The sequence below is a fragment of the Littorina saxatilis genome, linkage group LG17, assembly GCF_037325665.1.
Source record: "Littorina saxatilis isolate snail1 linkage group LG17, US_GU_Lsax_2.0, whole genome shotgun sequence".
In the NCBI taxonomy this organism is placed as follows: Eukaryota; Metazoa; Mollusca; class Gastropoda; order Littorinimorpha; family Littorinidae; genus Littorina; species Littorina saxatilis.
The window spans coordinates 34453176-34476023 of NC_090261.1; the positions used below are offsets into that span (position 1 = coordinate 34453176).

Genomic DNA, 22848 nt, shown 5'->3' on the forward strand with positions numbered 1-22848 from the left:
GCAAATTTTCGGACACCACTTGCAGATCTATCAGAACATCTCATTAAACTTGCTTTACAGACTCAACTTGAATCTCATTCAATCGCGATTAACGACATCGAATATTTTACTATGTCAGAGTAGAATTATCCATCCCCTGAAACAGTATGCACAAGTTATGTTTGGGCATGGCGTTGAAGCTAAAAATAGGACACCAGGCGTGACGTGCGAGACGATTGTTTCTACATGGTCAAATGCAACCAAGTTATTATCAAAAGATCGTTTGGGCGCATCGGGCGGGTGAAATCAAATTCATACACAGGAATTTGCAACAATTGTAGAAAAATGTGTTATCAAATGGGTAAATTTGAGGCATGTGTATGTGCAGAGATAGCATGTCACACTTTCGAATGGAAAAAAGTGGCGATTTCAGAGCTTCTGCAGTGCAAAGCAAATCACAGAATTTACAAACGCTTTAGTTCTTGTTCACACTGTTGCTCCAAATAACACTGAAGACAACAAAACACATAAAAATAAAGGAAAGTAATTATGTTGTTGTTTATTTAAATGTTTTTGTACGCTGTCCCGACTGACCAGTTTCCAGGAGAGTGACCCAACTGCAGACGTTTGTTTTTCACACATGCACACACACAAAAGACATGTTATTACTCGTTTATTTTACAGCAATAGGTGTAGAACAAAACTGCAAGAAATATCAGGCAATTAATTATACCAATATCAAGGTAAAGTCACTGCTGTTTTAAGCACTTTTGCCTTTCACATGTTTCTCAACAGTTTACCTGCAAGTGAATATGAGTTTGGGAAGTAAATGTAATAACTATTCTCTCACATGTTCAACTCTTGACAAGCAAACCCACACTTTCTTTCTTTACTTTCTTTATTTGGTGTTTAACGTCGTTTTCAACCACGAAGGTTATATCGCGACGGGGAAAGGGGGGGAGATGGGATAGAGCCACTTATTAATTGTTTCTTGTTCACAAAAGCACTAATCAAAAAATTGCTCCAGGGGCTTGCAACATAGTACAATATATTACCTTACTGGGAGAATGCAAGTTTCCAGTACAAAGGACTTAACATTTCTTACATACTGCTTGACTAAAATCTTTACAAACATTGACTATATTCTATACAAGAAACACTTAAGGGTAAAAGGAGAAACTGAATCCGTTAGTCGCCTCTTACGACATGCTGGGGAGCATCGGGTAAATTCTTCCCCCTAACCCGCGGGGGGTAGCAAATCCACACGCAGCTGCACGGTTTTCCTTTGAGAAACATGGGTCCGCACGGCCCCACAATGTTTGTAGTCTAAATTTGACCTTTTTTAATTTCTTCTCGCTGAAATGTTAGGACATAAAGAGCTTTTTAGGTGCCTGAGGCATTCTTAAAAGCTCATTAAAAAATTCCAACTAGTTTCAGAGATATTTGCAATTAAACACCCTTCTGGGTCCAAACGGACCCACCACCGGCGAAGGTTAAATAACATTCAAAACGCTTGTTCATCATGAGTTCCATCTCACTGTAACAGTACCTTTACCTTGAGAACCTGAAAAAGCAACAACTTGATATTCCGTATAAGCCCCTCATCATATCACCACACACACAAACACACATTTCAAAAAAAGCATTTCATTCTAGGCTTGCTGATGCATTTATGAACTGTGCACACACAACAGAATAGGTCAGGTTCAAACACCTGGCAAGATCCAACAGAGACCCCCCCCTAAACAATTCTTTGAGCGCGCATGCCACATGCTTCATCTGAGAAAACTGCTACCGGAATAATTTACTGTCCCTTGCATTTCTCTATGGCACATGGTTTTTAACACCAGCAGCAAATTTGTTCAGTCTGCAACATTTCTCAAGAAAAGCATCAGGCTTTATTTTTGTTTTTCGACTCAAGTCGTTCACCCAACATCAACACACAGTCACCAGCAAATGTCAACTTGTCATCATAATCAAACAGATGGCTTCTGTCAGGATTGCGATTTGTGAAGATGAACAATTTCACACGGCGATTCACTAGAGCCTTCCGTCGGTAGGTTCTGACTTTCAATAATGGCATCCATCCTCTGTGACAAATGGCCGATCGAGTCCTCGCTGGGAGGCTTGAGCTGTTCCTCATTCACTCCGAAGATGGTGCACTCTGGGAGACCCTCTTCAAGAAGAAGAACCATCAGCCCCATGTTCTGCACTAATGACAGGCCACTCAAATTGAGGCCCGTGAGCTTCCTGCACAATTTAGTTGTGTGTAAGTCTTAACAATAAACAAAGAATTAACAACAACAAAAGAGGATAACAAATAAGAAGGGACTGAATGTGAAAAACTCAAGGAAGTGTGCTCATCTATATCTTTTCTGATTTTTACAAACATTTCTTTAAATTGGTGAACTTCTAAAGTTACAACCATTTCTCGCTTTGAAAAACACCCAACTGTTCCAGCTAGTTAGTCTAGTAACAAATAATTACAATGACTTATTTCTTCAGCACTGAACAACATGGCTTTGTTTACTCCATGTCACTATTTGGATGCAGCCTTGATATTTGCAATAACTTTATCTGCATGACATTCCTGTCTAGAAAAAAATTGCAATAGATCTACAACTTAGTGTGGCGCAGTAGAGCGGTCAGATGATTGAAGCCAGCACATCCGCAGAGCGTTACCTTCAACAGTTCTACATGTAGATGGAAACTGTACACTTACTTGAGGCCATACAGACAAGCCAGTCCATTTTCTGTCACTTCCCAGCAGTCACTTATGTCCAGAAACTCCAGGGTATCTTGAAACTGATACAGCCTTGCTAATGACCAGTTGTCAAAGTTCCGACACTTGCTGAACTTCAGGTAGCGCAGGTGTTCCAAATCAACTGCAAAATACAATGAAACCCTCCTTTTTAAGACCCACCCATTTTAAGACTTCTCCCTTTTTAAGACATTGAATTTTTTTAGATCTGTTCATAACGTCTGTAAATTTACCCCCATTTTAAGATTCCCTCATTTTTAAGACCCAATTTTCTCAGATTTGTGTACTTCCCAGCAGTCACTTATGTCCAGAAAAGGGAGGTTCTACTGTCCAATGTGGAACGACTACCTTTCTTCAATATTATCAGTGTGCAACAGCTTGGGGGGGAAAAAACTTGTCAAACACATGTTAACTTCTGGTTTTTCATTGATTAAAAATAAAATTGTTGCAACACCCATACTTCACAACAAAACCACCCAAATAAACAAAGCCTGAATAAACACTACAAAACGGCAAACAAATCTGCCCTTACAATTTGTTCCGGAAGCAGCAAATTACATGGCTCCAACATACCTAAATTCCAAAAAGTTGCTCTCTTATCGTCAAAGAGAACCTGGGATCCACACATTCTGGAAGCATGTTTAAGCACCTGAGTTACTCAGATTTAAAATCTAGACTTACTCATGTTTTCAAAGGCAACATAGGACCACTGCATTCCAGAAGCGTCGACGGCCTCAAGGTGCATGCCAGGTACGTACTGGCTGGGTAGGTACATGTTTCCCTCCTTGTCTTTCTTGAACCAGGTGTTGCGACCATGAAACTTCACCTTGGCGCCTCTTTTGACCAGAAAGTGGGCCGCTGCTAAATCAGGACCCAGAACTCTGTATCGTTCTGAGACAAACCTTAGGGAATGGAAAGTTGATGCAGACTTAAACACAGTGTAAAGAACAATCTGTTTTTAATTCTTAGTTATTAAATCATACCAAATTGTTATAGTTTTCTTAGATTTATTGAATTAAATAAAGGATTAGAAGAGGTGATGGAAAGTGGCAGTTGGGTTTGAGAAAAACGCAGTACCGTTGTTTTTTTTTAGTGTTACAAATATATATATCATATATATATGTTAATGTCCTTGTTTCATGTTTTTTCTTTTAGCGGCAAGCATTTCAATTTTCATTTATGTTCTGTACCTATATGAAGCTCTTTTTCTCCATGTGATCTGAGAACGTCTGAAGCTTAAATACTAGCTTATTCTGTGTTTTCAATAACACTTAACAGAAACCTGTTCCGCAATAAGTGTTTTTTCCCTCTTTTTACATTTAGTCAAGTTTTGACTAAATGTTTTAACATAGAGGGGGAATCGAGACGAGGGTCGTTGTGTATGTGCGTCTGTCTGTGTGTGTGTGTGTGTAGAGCGATTCAGACTAAACTACTGGACCGATCTTTATGAAATTTGACATGAGAGTTCCTGGGTATGAAATCCCCGAACGTTTTTTTCATTTTTTTGATAAATGTCTTTGATGACGTCATATCCGGCTTTTCGTGAAAGTTGAGGCGGCACTGTCACGCCCTCATTTTTCAACCAAATTGGTTGAAATTTTGGTCAAGTAATCTTCGACGAAGCCCGGGGTTCGGTATTGCATTTCAGCTTGGTGGCTTAAAAATTAATTAATGACTTTGGTCATTAAAAATCTGAAAATTGTAAAAAAAATAAAAATTTTCAAAACGATCCAAATTTACGTTTATCTTATTCTCCATCATTTGCTGATTCCAAAAACATATAAATATGTTATATTCGGATTAAAAACAAGCTCTGAAAATTAAATATATAAAAATTATTATCAAAATTAAATTGTCCAAATCAATTTAAAAACACTTTCATCTTATTCCTTGTCGGTTCCTGATTCCAAAAACATATAGATATGATATGTTTGGATTAAAAACACGCTCAGAAAGTTAAAACAAAGAGAGGTACAGAAAAGCGTGCTATCCTTCTTAGCGCAACTGCTACCCCGCTCTTCTTGTCAATTTCACTGCCTTTGCCATGAGCGGTGGACTGACGATGCTACGAGTCTACGGTCTTGCTGAAAAATGGCATTGCGTTCAGTTTCATTCTGTGAGTTCGACAGCTACTTGACTAAATATTGTATTTTCGCCTTACGCGACTTGTTACATTTAGTCAAGTTTTGACTAAATGTTTTAACATAGAGGGGGAATCGAGACGAGGGTCGTTGTGTGTGTGTGTGTCTGTGTGTGTGTGTAGAGGGATTCAGAGTAAACTACTGGACCAATCTTTATGAAATTTGACATGAGAGTTCCTGGGTATGATATCCCCAGACGTATTTTTCATTTTTTGGATAAATGTCTTTGATGACGTCATATCCGGCTTTTTGTAAAAGTTGAGGCGGCACTGTCACACCCTCATTTTTCAATCAAATTGATTGAAATTTTGGCCAAGCAATCTTCGACGAAGGCCGGACTTTGGTATTGCATTTCAGCTTGGAGGCTTAAAAATTAATTAATGACTTTGGCAATTAAAAATCTGAAAAAACTAATTAAAATTATTTTTGTACAAAACGATCCAAAATAGTTTCATCTTATTCTTCATCATTTTCTGATTCCAAAAAACATAAAAATATGTTATTATATTTGGATTAAAGACAAGCTCTGAAAAAAAAAAAAAATTATGATTAAAATAAAATGTCCGAAATGGATTTAAAAACAATTTAAACTTATTCCTTGTCGGTTCCTGATTCCAAAAACATATAGATATATATGTTTGGATTAAAAACACGCTCAGAAAGTTAAAACGAAGAGAGGTACAGAAAAGCGTGCTATTCCGCTCAGCGCGACCATTACCGCACTATTCTGGCTTGTCGATTTCACTGCCTTTGCCACGAAACTACGAGTATGCGGTCTTGGTGAAAAAATGCAGTGCGTTCAGTTTTATTCTGTGAGTTCGACAGCTTGACTAAATGTAGTAATTTCGCTTTACGCGACTTGTTTTCTTTTGTCATCCTCACCATCCAGTGATATTATGAAATATTTTAGTCTCTTAGTAAACGGATTCGTACAATCATGCATCTATTTCATTAACTTCTACTTCATCTTTTTGGTTGCCTTACTTGTGATCTTCTTTCACAGCCCTCCATCTTGATTTGTCCATGTACTCCATGATGCCCCGCTTACTGAGATCATAGTTTTGCGTCAGCATGGTGATTATTTCCCTTGGAATTCCTTCTCTTGATGAATATTGCCATTCTGTCCGTCTCTGCATAACCATGGGTATGAAGTTTGTATGACGCTGAAAAAAATTGAAAGTTGATACATGTACATGTATTATAATTTATATATACGGTTTGTAAGGATTGTATTGTAAGGCCAAAAAGAAAAATATGTCTGTTTCCGGTAACATCGCCGAAAAAAAATAGGGTCGGTCGGTCGTTTTTTATTTTAATTTTTTTTTTAAAACTTTTTTCTTACGTTTTGTTAACGTCTTTTTACGTTTTTATTTTTATTTTTTTTAAACGCTTCCTTAGTTTACGTACAATTATTTAGCACATGTTTTTGACCTAGATATATTGAAACTAAATAAAGTATACTTGACTTCATATTTTTTGGTTTTTTGTTTTTGTGTGTGCGAAAAGCGAAAAAACCTTTAAGGTCGGCGCTTAAAAATAGGGTCGGTCGGGTTACCGGAAACAGACATATTTTTCTTTTTGGCCTAATAAGTGTTGGTCCTACTCTAAGTAATTGATTATTTGTCTCTGGCTTCTCTTGCAGTAAAATGAATAAGTTCACAAATGCAGATTTCCTGAAAATGCTTATGATGAACAGATTTGCAGTTCACAAGCATAAATCATAAATTCTCATTCCCTAACAGTGACACTGACAAACAAAACATGAAACAAAACAAAAAAAACATCAAGTGAATTATACAGTTTAGCAAGATCTTTTCTTTGCACAATAGCAAGTTCATCCTAATGATAACCCTGAAAAGGTGTCTGCACTTGCCAGGCAACACTTCGGTTTTGCATACCTTAAAAATGAATAATACATGGTATTAAAAATATGTTTAGACAAGAGCATATCAGTAACTGAGTAAGCTCTAGGCAGGGCTGGACCTAGTGTATGACAGGGAGGGGCTTCTGAATAAGGCAGCGGTACAGTTGCTGTACTGTAGTATTTGATTTTGAAAGGGGTATTTTGGGTCTCTCCTTGAGAAAAAAAGGTACATTTGCCAGGTAAAGGGGCGGGGCTCCCGGAATCCAGGACCCCCTCCCTCCCCTCCCTCCCCCCCCCTTAGTTCCAGTCCTGCGTGTAGCACTTGTTAGCACACGACATTTGCTTTGAGGATAGATGATACTGCCTTGCAAAGTTTCTCACTGCCACTGGGCCGGGTGTCCGGTCACAGGCAGAAGGTATCGTCCACTGGACTACTACTATCACAGAAATAGTTTCTGTGATAGTAGTCCAGTGGACGATACCTTCCGCCTGTGGTCCGGTTCAGAGTTCTTTACGTACTACACCGGGACTGGAATAACATTTACCTGCATCGACTGCATAATGCAGCCTCCCAGTCTGGCGCACCTGATCCCATTCATCGTGCAACTAATTTTGTCGCGGCACACGACAATACAACAGTGGGATCTTTAAGCAAACACTGTGCCCTCCAAGTGTTTCACATGTGGAACTCTTCAGCTTGGAGTCGAGGAATGTGCACTATTATATCTTTGTCTCTTCTAACTCAGAAGAGCTCTCCAAGGAATGATGGCGCTGTCTGCATTTTCGGTATGAGATTGATGGGTTGTGCGTGAAATAGTATCCAAGTACAGTATCAGTTGTGTGCAGAACAAGGATCAACAGTGTTCGTGTGTTTGCTTTGTTTTATGAGAGCTATTGAAGAAGGCACGGGCACTAAGAATTTCAATGCGCAATTAAATACAAGGTCAGGGAATGCGTAAACAAGATGGAAAGTAGACGCACAGACAGCTGAGCTTGGTACGCACGTTACTACTATGACCAGGAGTGTTTTGCTTTTTCCTTGCTTTTTCTACACACACACACAGTGTCACACATGCCCACACACACACATAAACAAATGTGCACGCTCTTACTCACTTAGTCTTAGAGGGCCCCAAAGGGTTTAAAATCGTGATCGTGATTGGCGGCGTTTTTGGCTCACGTAAGTGTAGCCTATGCGATCGTAACTTTGTCTGTCTGTGCGTTTGTGCGTGTGTGTGTGCGTGTGTGTGTGTGTTTGTGCGTGTGTATGTCTGTGGTAGAAACTTTAACATTTCCGAGTCTATGTGTGAGTGGTTATCCAAGACTATGGATAAAGCTCGCATAAGATTACGTCACGGTCAAAAGTGTTTGACGTCAATTAATGCATCATGACGGCATGCCTCCCTGTAGTCTTTCTCTCTCGCGTGGTGTGTGTGGTCTCGGTCATTGTTATTTTGAGCGGGCCGAGACTATTTGGCAGTCGTGTCCCTGTAAGTAGGCTACATGCAGACAGACAGATCTAGATCTAGTGTCTCTCTTTCTTGCACAGTGTCACCTAAGCTTACTGTGTGTGTGGGTGTGTATGTGTGACGGAGTGATTGAGTTTGTGTTACTGTTTGTCGATTTCTTACGTGAGCCTTGAAGGCTTCGCCTCTTGTTTGACCTTTCTGTGACCGTGATTGCCGAAATTTCCATTTCTGTGATCGTGATGGGACTTTGCCCGTGATCCGTGATGACAAAAAAATCAAGTCTCGTGATCGTGATCGTCATTTGTTTTCGTGATCGTGATGGGCATTATTGCAAAGCATTTTATTTTCAACGTACATTTTTCACAGCTGTATCACTCAATGATCCTCTATTCGTCAAGGAGCCAATCCCGATTGAAGGGAAGCAACAACACATTCAGAAATAAGATTTTGACAGCGATTGCTTCCCTTTAAGAGAACCAATCACACAAAAAAGAGATCGAATCAGAAGGCGAATTACAAAAGTCTGCCAAACTTCATCCAATGGAAGGGCTTCGTGCTAAAGTTTTGAGTGCATTCAGTCAAATTCGAATTCGAAGATCAAAAATGGCGTGCAGCGGTACTGTCATCGAACTTCTGTTATATTTTGTGGATTCAAGCTAGACCAAAGCAGGCCGCGAGAATGCCTTCCTTGGTGGAAAGGTCAGGCTACGGGTCCGTCTTTCCGAAGACAAAATGTCAAGGTATGTTGATCTATCAGGGCGGACTAGGTAAGTACTAGGGGGAGGGGTTACAGATGCGGGTCCAGGGGGCTAAGCCCCTTGGTGGGGGTTGCCCCCTTGAAGCTGAACGGTTTTTGATGTTTCTGGAGGGAAAGGAAGCCTCTCCTTGAACGAAAAAGGTAAATTCGACAGCAAGCTGTATAGGCAATGAAGAAGAATTGAGATTGTGAGGACTCATACTTTTCATCACAAAAATCGTTGAAGAAAAATGTCTTTCAAAAGGGGGTGAGAGGTGCGATTTCTCCTCGGATTTCATGATGATCCAGATGCAACCCCCCACACGTGACACGTGCTTTCTGTACCTGCAACTTTTACCGTGACCGTGATTTGCCACTGGTGTTCGTGATCGTGAAAACAAAAATCAAGGTAACTGTGATCGTGAAAGCTAAAATTTCCCTTCCCGTGATCGTGATGATACCCCCCCTTTGGGGCCCTCCACTAACACACTCACTCACAGATACTCACTTTATTGTGTTTTCTACTTATCTTTCATTTCACTTTCAGCGCCATGCCTCCATCTTCAGAGCCCACAGCTGTAGTTTTGTCAAAAATGTCAATGTCTGCTCAAGACAGCCACCAGTCAGACATTTCTGGGCCTGGCTGAATTCTGTTTTTAACCAGTAAGTAAAGTTCTTTACGGTTAGGCCAAAAAAAAAAGTTGTATGTTTCTGGTCACCCGACCCTACCTAGTTTTTTCCCGCCGACCCTAGACTTTTTTTAATTGCATTTAAAACAAAAAAAACAAAAAAAAAGCAAAAAACGAAAGTAACAGACGGCAGACAACACAAGGGGGATAACCCCGCATCCCTTTTGTCTCATTTGTTGAGTCACTTGAGAAAAAGTGACTCTATGTAATCGGTCAGTGTTAGTCTGTCCGTCCGGCCGGCCGTCCGTAGACACCACCTTAACGTTGGACTTTTCTCGGAAACTATCAAAGCGATCGGGCTCATATTTTGTTTAGTCGTGACCTCCAATGACCTCTACACTTTAACGATGGTTTCGTTGACCTTTGACCTTTTTCAAGGTCACAGGTCAGCGTCAAAGGAAAAATTAGACATTTTATATCTTTGACAAAGTTCATCGGATGTGATTGAAACTTTGTAGGATTATTCTTTACATCAAAGTATTTACATCTGTAGCCTTTTACGAACGTTATCAGAAAAACAAGGGAGATAACTAGCCTTTTCTGTTCGGCAACACACAACTTAACGTTGGGCTTTTCTCGGAAACTATAAAAGTGACCGGGCTCAAATTTTATGTGAACGTAACTCATTGTGTTGTGAATAGCAATTTCTTCCTGTCCATCTGATGCCTCATATAATATTCAGAACTGCGAAAGTGACTCGATCGAGCGTTTGCTCTTCTTGTTTTGTAATGTGTTGTCTTTCTCTTTGTATAGTAAGTCCAGTCTCTTTGCGTCACTGTATAGTTATTTTCTAGTTCTACCCTGACCAACAACAAAAAACCCAAAAAAAACAAAAACCCTACCTACCTACCCTATTTTGTGTAGCCATGTTACCAGAAACATACAACTTTTTTTTTTTTTGCCTTAGAAGAAAAATATCCTTGTAGGATAATATGTCCGCATTTATTGTTGAATCCTTATGCACAATCTAAAATGAACATTTGTCATTAATTTAGTGGGGAGGGGGGGGGTCACACAAATTTGCTTAGACAGTGTATAGTACTTTCTGAATGCACTATTGTACTTATGTGGGTTTTTTTATCTTTACTCATGTGCTTGTGGATTTTTGTTGGCCTGAACTCAAGCGAGTTGTGTTCCCTAGATTTCGGAGAAAAGTAGCTTTTCTTGTCAAGCCTGCAGAATTGAGTTTTGTTATTTTTAATCTTTTTGAACATTCTTTCCATATTTTTTTTTGTTTTGAAGGGTCAAACAAAGTTCTAGGGTCTGGAGGAAAAAAATGGGGTCTGTCCGCGAACTGGAATTTTTTTTTTTCCCTGTCTTATCTCAAGCTAGAAAATACATGCACATGTATTCCTGGTGTTTTACACATGGATGTAATACTGTCTGCAGAGGAGTCGGATGTGATAGAGCTGGGAAAAAAATAGTCCTGGACGTTGCGTCTGTAATGTCAGTTAACAAAGTGCCAAATTACTGCACTTTCTTGCGCCACAAAACAAATGCCTGAATTAAGTTAAGTTTGAACAATATATGAGGTCATGAGGCACAGCCATAACATAGACCTGTTTTGGCTTCTTATCTTCCAGTGAGAAAATGTACCTGCTAATTCGTACACTTTGGTTGCAGAGTTGATCCAGACCGAATCAAACAATGTGGTCTTCCAGTGAGAAAATGTACCTGCTAATCAGGGATGCAAACAAAAAAAACAAAAAAAGAGGAAAAGTGGCGGGAGTCTGGGGGCCGCGGAAGGCCCCCATTGGGGTCCAGGGGCAACGCCCTGGCGACGGTTCAGGGGGCGCTGCCCCCTGAAGCTGAAGCATTATGAACAAATTAATGACTAAAAACATGCATAAACGGCAATATTACCCTAAAAAAAACCACTTATATTCACAGTGTCTAAAATAATGTACAATACTTACTGTTTTACTAAATTTACTTTAGAAAAATTACTGCTTTTAGACTATAGAGTTTAGTATCACTAATATTTTTACCAAATGAACAGTCATTAGACTAGAGTGTTCTGTCTTCTGATCATTGAAAATATGGACAATCATATACTTGTATAAAGCAGCCACATGACATTACTTGGAGAGAGAGGGACAGGGAGACAGAGATATGTTGACTCACTCTGTCTGCAAGCTGTATCAATCCATGGCACTGACAAGATGCCATTGGCAAGTCACAAAGTCTGTAATGGCAACTGTAAAAATCCCTTTGCTTTGGATGTATTTGAAACTTTAAAACTTTGTCTCTGACAGACAATTAAAAAAATGGTTGTGTCTTAGCAGTCATAGTCTCAAATCCCTGACACACAATGCAGATCTTATATCCTTACTGTCACTGAAGCCACTAAACACCTTCTCTAAACTCTTGGCACAAATGAGCTTGAAGGCATCTGGACTTATTGTCTGTGAAAAATCTAAACATTGTCACTCAACACCTTGCACATAAAGAAGGCTTGTCACTCAACACCTGGCACAAAATGAAGACAAGATCCTTAATGATCTTATTGTCTTTGAAGAAGCCAAAAATTCTCACTCAATCTCTGGCATAAAATAAAAACATCTGGATTGTGTCATAGAAAAACTTTAAAAATAGTCTCTTAACCTTGTCACACAATGAAAACATTCTTACTGTCTATGCTGTGAGTATTGATTAAGCATTGCAAGTGATAATGTGTGTGTCCACAATTAGTTATTAGTCGAATGTGTTCTTCAATGGCCACAAAGCCGCGGCTGCCATACACCACTGGTTTCGAACACGCCACACAAAATGCGTTTCCGGCTTTTTCAATTTTGCGGATGACATCGCCTACTCTTTGCTCGTTGACGTTTCTGTCCAACCACTCCTATTTCCACTCGTTCTTTGCGTTTTCCTTGATTTTCTTTTCAAACCCGCGTTCAACGAACTTCATGCACGAAGCCATTTTTCGGGAAGGCACAAGTTAACGCGCCCGCGCTCACGTGTTTGGAAATGACAAACGGTTTACAGCTTCGCCCGTTTAAGAATACGGCTTTCGGATTCGCCCGCTTGAGAATAAACACCGAGAGGCATGCTCGGTTTACATTTTTCCTCTTCTTTTTTTTCGGCGATTGTGCATGAAAAACGGCGATTTCAAAAAGTAAAAACGGCGATTTTTTCGCCGTTTGGCGGCTATTTTGCATCCCTGCTAATTCGTACACTTTGGTTGCAGAGTTGATCAAGACCATATCAAACAATGTGGTCTTCCAGTGAGAAAATGTACCTGCTAATTCGTACACTTTGGTTGCAGAGTTGATCCAGATCGAATCAAACAATGTGGTCCTGACCGTGCGTGCGCCGAATGGTTGCTGCGCTGTGGGGCTTCCGTCAAGTGGAAGGATAAAGACTTTTGGGAAAAGGATTACAACCTCCTTCCTGGCTCCAACTACGAGCGCTACAAGATCGAGGGGATTGACGCTACCAGCTCTGCCGTAATGGCTGTTGGATTTCCTCATTTACGTAAGATATTTACTTTTTGTCAACTGCTGCTAGGGGTTGTGACCTAATTTGGTTGCAGTATGCTCTGTTGAGAGACTGTTAATTGTCCTTTCTTTAATAGCTGCTCTATATATTAAAGTAGAACAGTCTGTTGTAAACTTTGATCCACTGATTTCAGGTTCACTTTGTTCAAGTCAAATTTAAATAGTGCACTCTCTCATAAGCTTATATATACCCAGCTATGCCTGGGACAAAGTTGTTTACAAATCCGTACTTTGCCCCTTCTGTTTCAGAAGACATTTTTCTGGAGCACTGTCAAATAAAAATAATGTTGTAATGCCCTAAGAAGCTGGCTATGCCACCTATGGATGTCCCTAGCCCCTGCTATAGGGAACTTTCAAAATGTCTAAGGAATAAAACATGAATCTGAAAATTGAAGTAAAACACACTTATTTTTGTTTTTGTTTTTTCTCTATTCAAACAGGTGGCCTGAAGCATGTGAGACGTATAATCCTCCACGACTGCCGTTATCTTTACGATGATGCAATAGGCTATCTGAGTCTTGTGAAGAACACGCTGGAGTTTCTGCAGCTGAGCAACTGTGGAGATATCACTGATGCTGGTCTCGTTCCTTTGACAGAGCTCACGTGAGTGTGGTGTGTGTGTGTGTGTGTGTGTGTGTGTGTACAACGGTTACCAGAAAACTACTGGACATATGGTTATGAAACGTTGCATATGTGTGTGTATGTGTGTTTACAATTTGACATTTTCTGGATAAGCTTAGATTGCTTTTTACTGGTAATAACTTAAGAACACCTTCTAAATATTTTGCTGGTCATGGCGATGGAGATGGAGCACAAAAATGAGCGCTTCAACATTCTTGTAAAGGCTGTTTCTTACTGGTAAAAAGTAAACCTTGCTTCTGAATAATACTGCTTGTCATGGGGGCTGAATAAAGTTGGATAACAAAAATATTCACACGTGTTCAACATCCTTTTTTTCTATCTCGGCAGCCTGCCTCTCCCTCCTTGTATAACTTTCAAAGCAACAGGTGTTATGGATCATACAAAAGAAAACAAAATCCAACAAATCTTAATCTTTTTTTTCCAGGAACCTGAAGAAACTGATCTTGTTCAGCCTACCAGAAGTCAGGGATCAACAAAAGGCTGAGGCCATGCTGAAATCTGCTCTACCAAAGTGTGATGTCCAGTTCACTGAATCCAGACCCGTGGAGGAAGGGGAGAAAATCGAGTCAAAAGATTCCAAACATTAATTTTTGGTTGACCAGACTGTTGCACTATTTCACCTGAAAAACAAGCATTTTTTAAACATAAAAAAAAGAAGAAGAAAGTAAACAGAAGGAAATGGTAGACAGATATTGGTCATTTTGGTTTGGAAAGTGAAAATAAAATGATAGTGGTGTCTGCAGTCTTTTTTCTGGTGCGAGGCATGCAATTGTGTGAGGCATGCACACAATTGCCTTGAGTTTTTCTTCTTCTTCTTCTGCGTTCGTGGGCTGAAACTCCCACGTACACTCGTGTTTTTTGCACGAGTGGAATTTTACGTGTATGACCGTTTTTTACCCCGCCATTTAGGCAGCCATACGCCGATTTCGGAGGAAGCATGCTGGGTATTTTTGTGTTTCTATAACCCACCGAACTCTGACATGGATTACAGGATCTTTTTCGTGCGCACTTGGTCTTGTGCTTGCGTGTACACACGGGGGTGTTCGGACACCGAGGAGAGTCTGCACACAAAGTTGACTCTGAGAAATAAATCTCTCGCCGAACATGGGTACGAACTCACGCTGACAGCGGCCAACTGGATACAAATCCAGCGCGCTACCGACTGAGCTACATCCCCGCCCGCCTTGAGTTTTGAAGTCATACCCTCTGTGATACTTGACAGGTAGACACCTGCATGTCGAATTCTACGAGAGATGAAAGAAGTTGTGCCAAGAAGACCTAAAGAAACCAATGAGGTTTTAAAAGTGAGGGTACGTGCGAGTGAAATTATAAGCATTGCTAATGCGTGCAAAATAATTATGATATCTGCCAAAAATTCACTCGCCAGATATGAAGTATACTTATAATATATTATGCCCATAGGATGATATAGCTCTCCTGTATTTTGTTACTGGTGCTTTTTATTGTCTTTATGTTGATGGGGAATGACAAGCTTTACAGAATTAGCATGTGATTGAATAGGGGTTGTAATAGGTTGTTTTTTTCCCTTATTTTCTGTTTGTTTCAAAGTGTACCAGAAGTGATTTTTCCATGCATAAGTCAAGTGCTGATATATCACGCATTGGGATTTTATTTTTGTGTAAATAAAGACTATGAACTAAGTGCTTTTATTAATGGTTTCAACGTTTTATGCTGCCTGTACGTGTGGGAAGAACATGCCATTCCAGGCATGTGATTTAAGAACTGCATGTGAACAATTTTCAGACTAAAGATTTTTTTTTTTGTCTGTTGATGTTACTGGTCTTTCAGTTTCCTCGCTTGTGCAATTATTCTCTTCTTCAATGTTGTGTTTTGTTTGTGTGCGTGTGTGTTTACATCTGTTGGTGTTCTTGGTCTGTGTTTCTTTGCTTTTTCAACTCTCTCTCTCTTTCTCTCTTTCTCTCTCTCTGTCTTTCTCTCATAAAGAATTGTCATAAAGAATTGTCATTGTCATTGTCATTGTCTCTCTCTCTCTCTCTCTCTCCTATACCTCGTAAAATTTGATTTGATTTGATTACATTCTCTCTCTCTCTCTCTCACACACACACACACACACACACATATATATACCAGCCTTCATTGTGTGGAGTGGTGCAGAGGAAAAAGAGTTGCTTGAATTCTGTATATATATATATTACTAGAATGAATACCCGCTTCGCCGGGTAGCCGGCTTCGCCGGGAAGAAGTACTTAGAGCAGTACGCCGGCTTTGCCGGGTCCGAACAATGGACCCGCCAAGCTTAGGTCCCTCCCAGATTCGTGGAATGGGAACAGCACGAAAATGATTCAGTGGCCATAATGCCATTCCTGACCATATCGAGTCCCATCCTTGTCGATGAATGTAACCGTGTTAATCACCTTTGGAGGCGAACTCCACTCAAACAGGATTGAGCAATTTAAAGCTTATCTGTAAGCCCTTTTGAACTGTTATGGCTTCTCAAAGGAAGGCCAGTACATACAAATTGTAAGGCTTCTTTTTAAGCCTACTGTCTATATGATACTTACCGAGACAGTACTATTCTTGCACATTATCTATTATAGGCCGAAAAAATTGGACAAAACGCTGAGTGGGTACAATTATCTCCCATAACCATGCGCCACCGTGGATCCCAAGCACTGTCCGAGTGCTTCCCCCTTACAGGATGTAGGTGGAGCGTCCTCTTTCTTTATGAGCTGCAGACCCTCAAAAAGCCCATAACATATCAAGAGGGGAGGCGGGAGGGAAACTCTAATAGTACTGTCTCGGTAAGTATCATATAGACAGTAGGCTTAAAAAGAAGCCTTACAGTCAATATAACACTTACCTCGACAGTACTATTCTTGCACAGAATACCAGAGTGGTGTGAGGGTGATATGTAGAGTATTAAACTCCTTAATCAAAATCACTTAAATCCAAGGATTAAGATACCCAGGCAATTTTCGAACAGTACTACCGTAAAAGAAAATATACCCAAGAAACATACCTTAGACTGACGTGACCATGCTGGCAACCACTGCTGTGTGGTGAACTCAATGTCAAAGTCCAGGCCACTCAAAGCTTGAATACCACTGAGTCTACGGCAAGTGGCTAAAGCGATGAGGAACAATTAGTCTTAAAAATCAGCAACTTGATACTGATGCCTGCCAGGGGTTCAAACTCATTGCTACGCAGGAGTTTGAGGACCAGAAAGACATCCCCCTTGGGAAATGAAACCCGAGGTTTAGACACCGCTGCATTGCTAATACCCGAAAGGACATTAGCGATGAGGGAGGACCTGATCAAGTGTTCAGATCTGCGACCAGTAGCGGCCGCAATCATGGAAGCGATGGCAGATCTGTATCCAAGAAGAGTCTTAGAAGAAAGACTCTTCTTTTGATACACTTCCACCAGGAAGTTGGCCAAGTCCTGTGTTGAGGGATAAAGCGGCTTTATCCCCTTGGACAAGGCGAAGGTGGCCCAAGCTCTCCAGCGTAAGTCGTAGAGCTGATTAGTTGATCGCCTCTTAGCGTTCAAGGAAAACTCTACTGAACTCTTGTGCAATCCTAGTGCAAGCAGTTTGGAGCGCACAAGAGCCATGCGGTCAAGCACAGACTCCCTGGACGTGGATGAGGGAGGCATGATCGAGGCTGGAGCAGACCTCCCCCGTCCAGATCCAGAGGTAGAGGGTCTACGTGGGTGAGACCGCGAAGATCTGGAAACCACGGAGCTGTTGGCCAGTAAGGCGCGACCAAAATCAGTCTTGGTCGTTCCTGCAGATATTTTGCCAGCACCCTCGGAATCAGAGATGTCGGGGGATAGGCGTAAGCATCGAGGAGCCTCCACAAGAGAGTGAATGCGTCCAAGTGGAACGCATTCATGTCTCGAAAGGGGCTGACGTACCTGGGAAGCCGAGCGCTGAATCGAGTTGCGAACCGATCGATCAGAGGACGGTCCCACCTTGCCCACAGACGCTGTAGAACGTTGTGAGCGATGGTCCATTCTGTGGAGAGAACCTGATCGCCCCGACTGAGAATGTCGGCCAGGGCGTTCATTTTCCCCGGAACGAACTGGACTGACATCCGGACCTGATTGGTCTGGCACCAGAGCAGAATCTCCTCCGCCAACAGGGAGAGGGACCGAGAATTGGTGCCCCCCTGGTGGCGAAGGTAAGCTAAGCATGTGGTGTTGTTGTCCCCGTTGAAAATCAGAGGGGCCAAGGACAGGCCGAATGGGAGGGCCCGAAACTCGAACACTGTGCCCTCCCAAACGAACCGGAGCAGATGTCGGTACCCCGGGGCCACCAGGATGTGGAAGTAAGCATCCTGGAGGTCCCAGACATGGCCCAAACGTTTGGCCGGATGACCAACCGGACCGACGAAGGGGTTTCCATCTTGAACTTGCACCTGTGAAGGTACAAGTTCAAGGTGGAGAGGTCCAACACCGGCCTGAACCGGCCGTCCTTTTTGGGGACGGTGAACAGGCGGGAGCAGAACCCCCGAGAAGGCTGAGAAAGGGGGTAGACCGCCTTCTTCTCGACCAACGAGTTCACCTCGTCCTGAAGAGCCTGCCATCTGGCAGGGTCTCGAGGAGGGGGGAACGTCCAGGGTAGAGCGGACAATGGAGGTTGTGACGACAGCGGTAGAGAAAACCCCGACCACACCACCCTCAAGAAAAACTGGTTGGAGACCAGTCTGCCCCACATGCCGCGGGCCCGAAAAAGGGAACCGACGGACGAAAGAGGGGCAACTTGAGGGGGCGTCAACGTAGGGCCGGGACTCACTGAAAATTCTGCTGGCGGGCAGGCGCAGGCTTGCGACCACCCCCCCTGGTGGTGGTGCTTCCCCTTACCTGTCTGAGCACCCTTCGTCTTGCTTGGGAACGCAACAGGCGCCTAAGAGGAGGAAGAAGGAGGCAGTGAAACTGGCTTCTTCTTCTTCTTCTGAGGCTGGGAGCTGGAGGTGACTGTAGCACTTCTCTTACTCCCCGCCGCCGTCGCCGAAGCAGCGAGGCCAACCATCAGAGAATCAGTGTTCCTCTGGCGTGTGGACTCCACCACAGAACGAACAGTGTCCGGATGAAAGAGGGAAGAAGGCTGAGGAAACGTGTTCCTCAGACTCTTCCTCATATCCGGAGGCACTATAGAAGTAGGCAGAAAATGATCACGGAACAGGGCCAATAAAGTGGACCCGTGTTCCAATGGCCAATTCTGCCGCAGACGTCACGCACGATCGCACGGCATGCAAAGCCCGATCCACTCGAACCGTGTCAAGGACCCGAGTGGAATCGGACTCTGCCCGATCGGGAGGGTTCAACAGTGTGGACAGCGTGCTCATCCATGTCAAGGCCTGTGATTGGGCCTCGACTGTGGAAGAAACGGTGGCCTCAAGATTGTGGAACGAAGCAGAGCTCAGTTCCACCTTCTTGACCGAAGGCACCTCCCCAACGAACACATCACCGTCAGCCCCACCCTAAACACTCGAAGTCTGGAAAGGGAGAGTTCGAGAGTCAAAGGGAAAAGGGAGGGACGAAACAGATTGGACACGAGGAAACAGTGGAGGTGCGCCTCCCAAAGGAAAGCATGGCACTGAACCCGCGTCCTCCCGAGGAACATAGGTCGCGTTTGCACGTGAATCTGTACTCCTCAGGCGATGTGCTGCCGCTTCCACCGTGGCACTAAGACTAGGGTGGAACGCGAATTGCCGGCGGACGGATCGTTCATAAAACGAGCCGCCGGCAGACGCGGCGTGAGCCTCCCACGCCCGGGCCGAAGCGGACTCAAAGGACGAGAGGGCGTCTCAGGGAAGGACGTCCTGAAACTGTTCAAACGTCCTTCTAGCTGTGCGAGGACGAGCCTCCTGCCTCTCGTCCTCAGACCCCGGGTCCAGGTCCTGTGTGTCAACACTAGACGACAGACGCTTAAGAGAGGCATCCGTGACGTCAAGACGCCGCGTGATGTCTGTCATGTACTGTTGGAAAGTACGAAGCATAGCTTCGGAAGTTCCATCAGAAACCGGCAAGGGTAGAGGATCAGTGTTAACCTCAGGGCGACCCTGATCCTCCTCCCTATCGTCCTCCGACTCACTCTCCTCTTCACTTCCCGACAACTCCTCAAAAGCAGGAGTGTAGGGAGCTTGAGGGGGAAGAGCCGAAAGCGATGAAGCAGGCTGTGAAGAAACGCCCACAGAAGCAAGAGGCCGCGAAGACCCCTGCCCCAAAGACGAAACGTCTCCAGCAGCCGAAGGGGGAGAAAAACAACAACCCTGCGACTGTTGGGTCAGCCCAGCCAACGAACCCCCGCCATTTATAGACTGAACAGGAACCCATCGGGTCTGATCAGAAAAGAAATGGTCCGGTCCGGTCGGGGGTGCCGATCCGGTCCGGTAGGGTGGTCCGGTGTTCCGGTCCGGTGCCGGACCATCCGGAGGTCCCGTTCGGCACCGAACCATCGTACCCACAGAAGTGTTCGGGTGGTTAGGTCCGGACGTGGACATACCGTACCATACGGACCCGTGGTCCGGTATGGTCCGGTTCGGTGCCAGACCATCCAGACCAACAGAGGTGGTCGGGTGGTCCGGCACCGGGTAGGTCCGGTACCATCCGGAGGTCCTGTTCGACATCGAACCATCCGTACGCACAGAAGTGTTCGGGTGGCTCGGTCCGGGCGTGGACGTACCGTACCATCCGGACCCGTAGGTCCGGTTCGGTGCCAGACCATCCGGACCAACAGAGGTGGTCGGGTGGTCCGGACCGGTCCGGTAGGGTGGGCCGGTGTTCCGGTCCGGTGTTCCGGTCCGGTCCCGTACCATCCGGAGGTCCCGTTCGGCACCGAACCATCCGTACCCACAGAAGTGTTCGGGTGGTTCGGTCCGGACGTGGACACACCGCACCATCCGGACCCGTAAGTCCGGTGGTCCGGTGCCAGACCATCCGGACCAACAGAGGTGGTCGGGTGGTCCGGTCCGGACCGGACCACCGGTCCAGTACCGGACCATCCGGACCCGTAGGTCCGGTCCGGTCCCGTACCATCCGGAGGTCCCGTTCGGCACCGAACCACCCGTACCCACAGAAATGTTCGGGTGGCTCGGTCCGGACGTGGACATACCGTACCATCCGGACCCGTAGGTCCGGTTCGGTGCCAGACCATCCGGACCAACAGAGGTGGTCGGGTGGTCCGGACCGATCCGATAGGGTGGTCCGGTGTTCCGGTCCTGTGGTCCGGTCCCGTACCATCCGGAGGTCCCGTACGGCACCGAACCACCCGTACCCACAGAAGTGTTCGGGTGGTTCGGTCCGGACGTGGACCTACCGTACCATCCGGACCCGTAGGTCCGGTGGTCCGGTATGGTCCGGTTCGGTGACAGACCATCCGGACCAACAGAGGTGGTCGGGTGGTCCGGTTCGGACCGGACCACTGGTCCGGTACCGGACCATCCGAACCCGTAGGTTCGGTCCGGTCCCGTAGCATCCGGAGGTCCCGTTCGGTACCGAACCATCCGTACCCACAGAAGTGTTCGGGTGGCTCGGTCGGACGTGGACATACCGTACCATCCGGACCCGTAGGTCCGGCATGGTCCGGTTCGGTGCCAGACCACCCGGACCAACAGAGGTGGTCGAGTGGTCCGGCCCCGACCGGACCACTGGTCCGGTACCGTACCATCCGGACCCGTAGGTCCGGTGGTCCGGTGTGTTCCGGTTCGGTGCCAGACCACCCAGACCAACAGAGGTGGTCGGGTGGTCCGGTCCCGACCGAACCACTGGTCCCGTACCGTACCATCCGGACCCGTAGGTCCGGGGGTCCGGCAAGGGCCAGAGGTACTGTCCCGCACCGGACCCTAAGGTCCGGTACGGTCCCGTACCATGGGTCCCGTCCGGACCAAACCCGGAGGTCAAGTCCAGTCGGGACCCGTGGGTCCGGTTCGATCCCGACCCGTAAGCCTGGAACGTTCCGGACCCTTGGTCCGGACCATCCGTCACCCGAACACCAGACGCTAAGGAATGGCGTGGGGTCAAGACGGTCCGGTCGGAGGTGTCGGTCTGAGCAACAGAAACAATGTTCCCGTCGCCCTGACCATTCGACAGAAGTACCACGTTCTGTCGAACACCTCCACGTCCAGTAACTAGTCGGCCGGAGCGTCTTAACAAGAGGGACAGCCACCAGTCACACGGACGTCAGAGGGAACCGTAGTAGCAGTGGTCGTAGGCACGAAGCCTGAAACCCCTGCCCCCACAGGACCGCCCTGAACGGGGTCAATTCGCATCCCAACCCCAGCGGGGAGGGAATTCAGAGACCCCGTCATCTCCTCCGATCTCCCCCCCCAGGAGGCCGAAACTACTGTCGAAACAGCAGCAGACGACCCAGCGAGGGAGTTCAGAGGAGGACCCGTGTCCCTCCTGGCTTCCACAGCGGTGGAAACCGAGGAGGGCACAGGAGAGGCACCGGAAAAAGGAAGATTTTAATGCCAACTGCACCCGGTGTTCCCAGGCGGTCACCCATCCAAGTACTAACCGGGCCCGACGTTGCTTAACTTCGGTGGTCGGACGAGAACCGGTGTTTACAACGTGGTATGGCCGTTGGCTGTCAAAACCTGAGTCTCTCCAGTAGCCCCTAGATCGGATTCACCAACCCCCAAAGAGGGTTGGGAATCGACCTGCCCCCGGATTCGAGCCAGGGAGGAGAAGGAAACCTTCCCCCCAGGCTTGAAACCGGGAGGAGCTGAAGCCTGAGACTGAGGGCCGGACAACGGCGTCGAAGGGGGGGAAGCCTGTTCCACTGAAGGAGAAGGAGAAAGAAGCTTTTTCTTTCTCCTCGACCTTCCCCGAACCTTCGACTGCGCAGCCCCGCCCGAAGTCCCAGGCTCAAGCCCAGCCTGTTTGAGCAAGCTCGCATTGAGCTTGCTCAAACAGGCTTTCTCCGCCCTCCCTCGCCGCAAACGCAAAGCGTTTGGGGAGGGAGAGTCGGAGCGCCGAAAGATCCCCTTCTCCGTGCGTAAAACATGACGCTGGGCGCCCGGAGAAGGGTTGCCCCCGGCAGACTCTGGTTCCGTAGAACCAGAGCCCAAAACAGGACGAG

At 45.2% G+C, this 22848-nt stretch overlaps 2 protein-coding genes and 1 non-coding gene across 3 annotated transcripts; 1 reads left to right on the forward strand and 2 right to left on the reverse strand.

The window, feature by feature from the left end:
* Positions 1 to 636: 636 nt before the first annotated feature.
* Positions 637 to 7456, reverse strand: LOC138953626 (distal membrane-arm assembly complex protein 2-like). The gene is made up of 5 exons (XM_070325504.1): positions 7291 to 7456; positions 5866 to 6044; positions 3422 to 3642; positions 2702 to 2864; positions 637 to 2229 (listed from the first exon to the last, which is right to left on the reverse strand). Exons 1-5 carry the CDS (start codon positions 7342 to 7344, stop codon positions 1974 to 1976), a joined length of 873 nt encoding a protein of 290 aa, XP_070181605.1. The 5' UTR covers positions 7345 to 7456; the 3' UTR covers positions 637 to 1973.
* On the forward strand, positions 7391 to 15443 carry LOC138953627 (ATP synthase subunit s, mitochondrial-like). The gene is made up of 5 exons (XM_070325505.1): positions 7391 to 7531; positions 9498 to 9613; positions 12908 to 13116; positions 13580 to 13742; positions 14206 to 15443. The coding sequence occupies exons 1-5, from the start codon at positions 7508 to 7510 to the stop codon at positions 14366 to 14368; spliced, it is 675 nt and encodes a 224-aa protein (XP_070181606.1). The 5' UTR covers positions 7391 to 7507; the 3' UTR covers positions 14369 to 15443.
* Positions 15444 to 22235: 6792 nt separating this feature from the next.
* Positions 22236 to 22354, reverse strand: LOC138954030 (5S ribosomal RNA). The gene has a single exon (XR_011451697.1). It is a non-coding gene; the product is annotated as a 5S ribosomal RNA (ribosomal RNA).
* Positions 22355 to 22848: the final 494 nt, after the last annotated feature.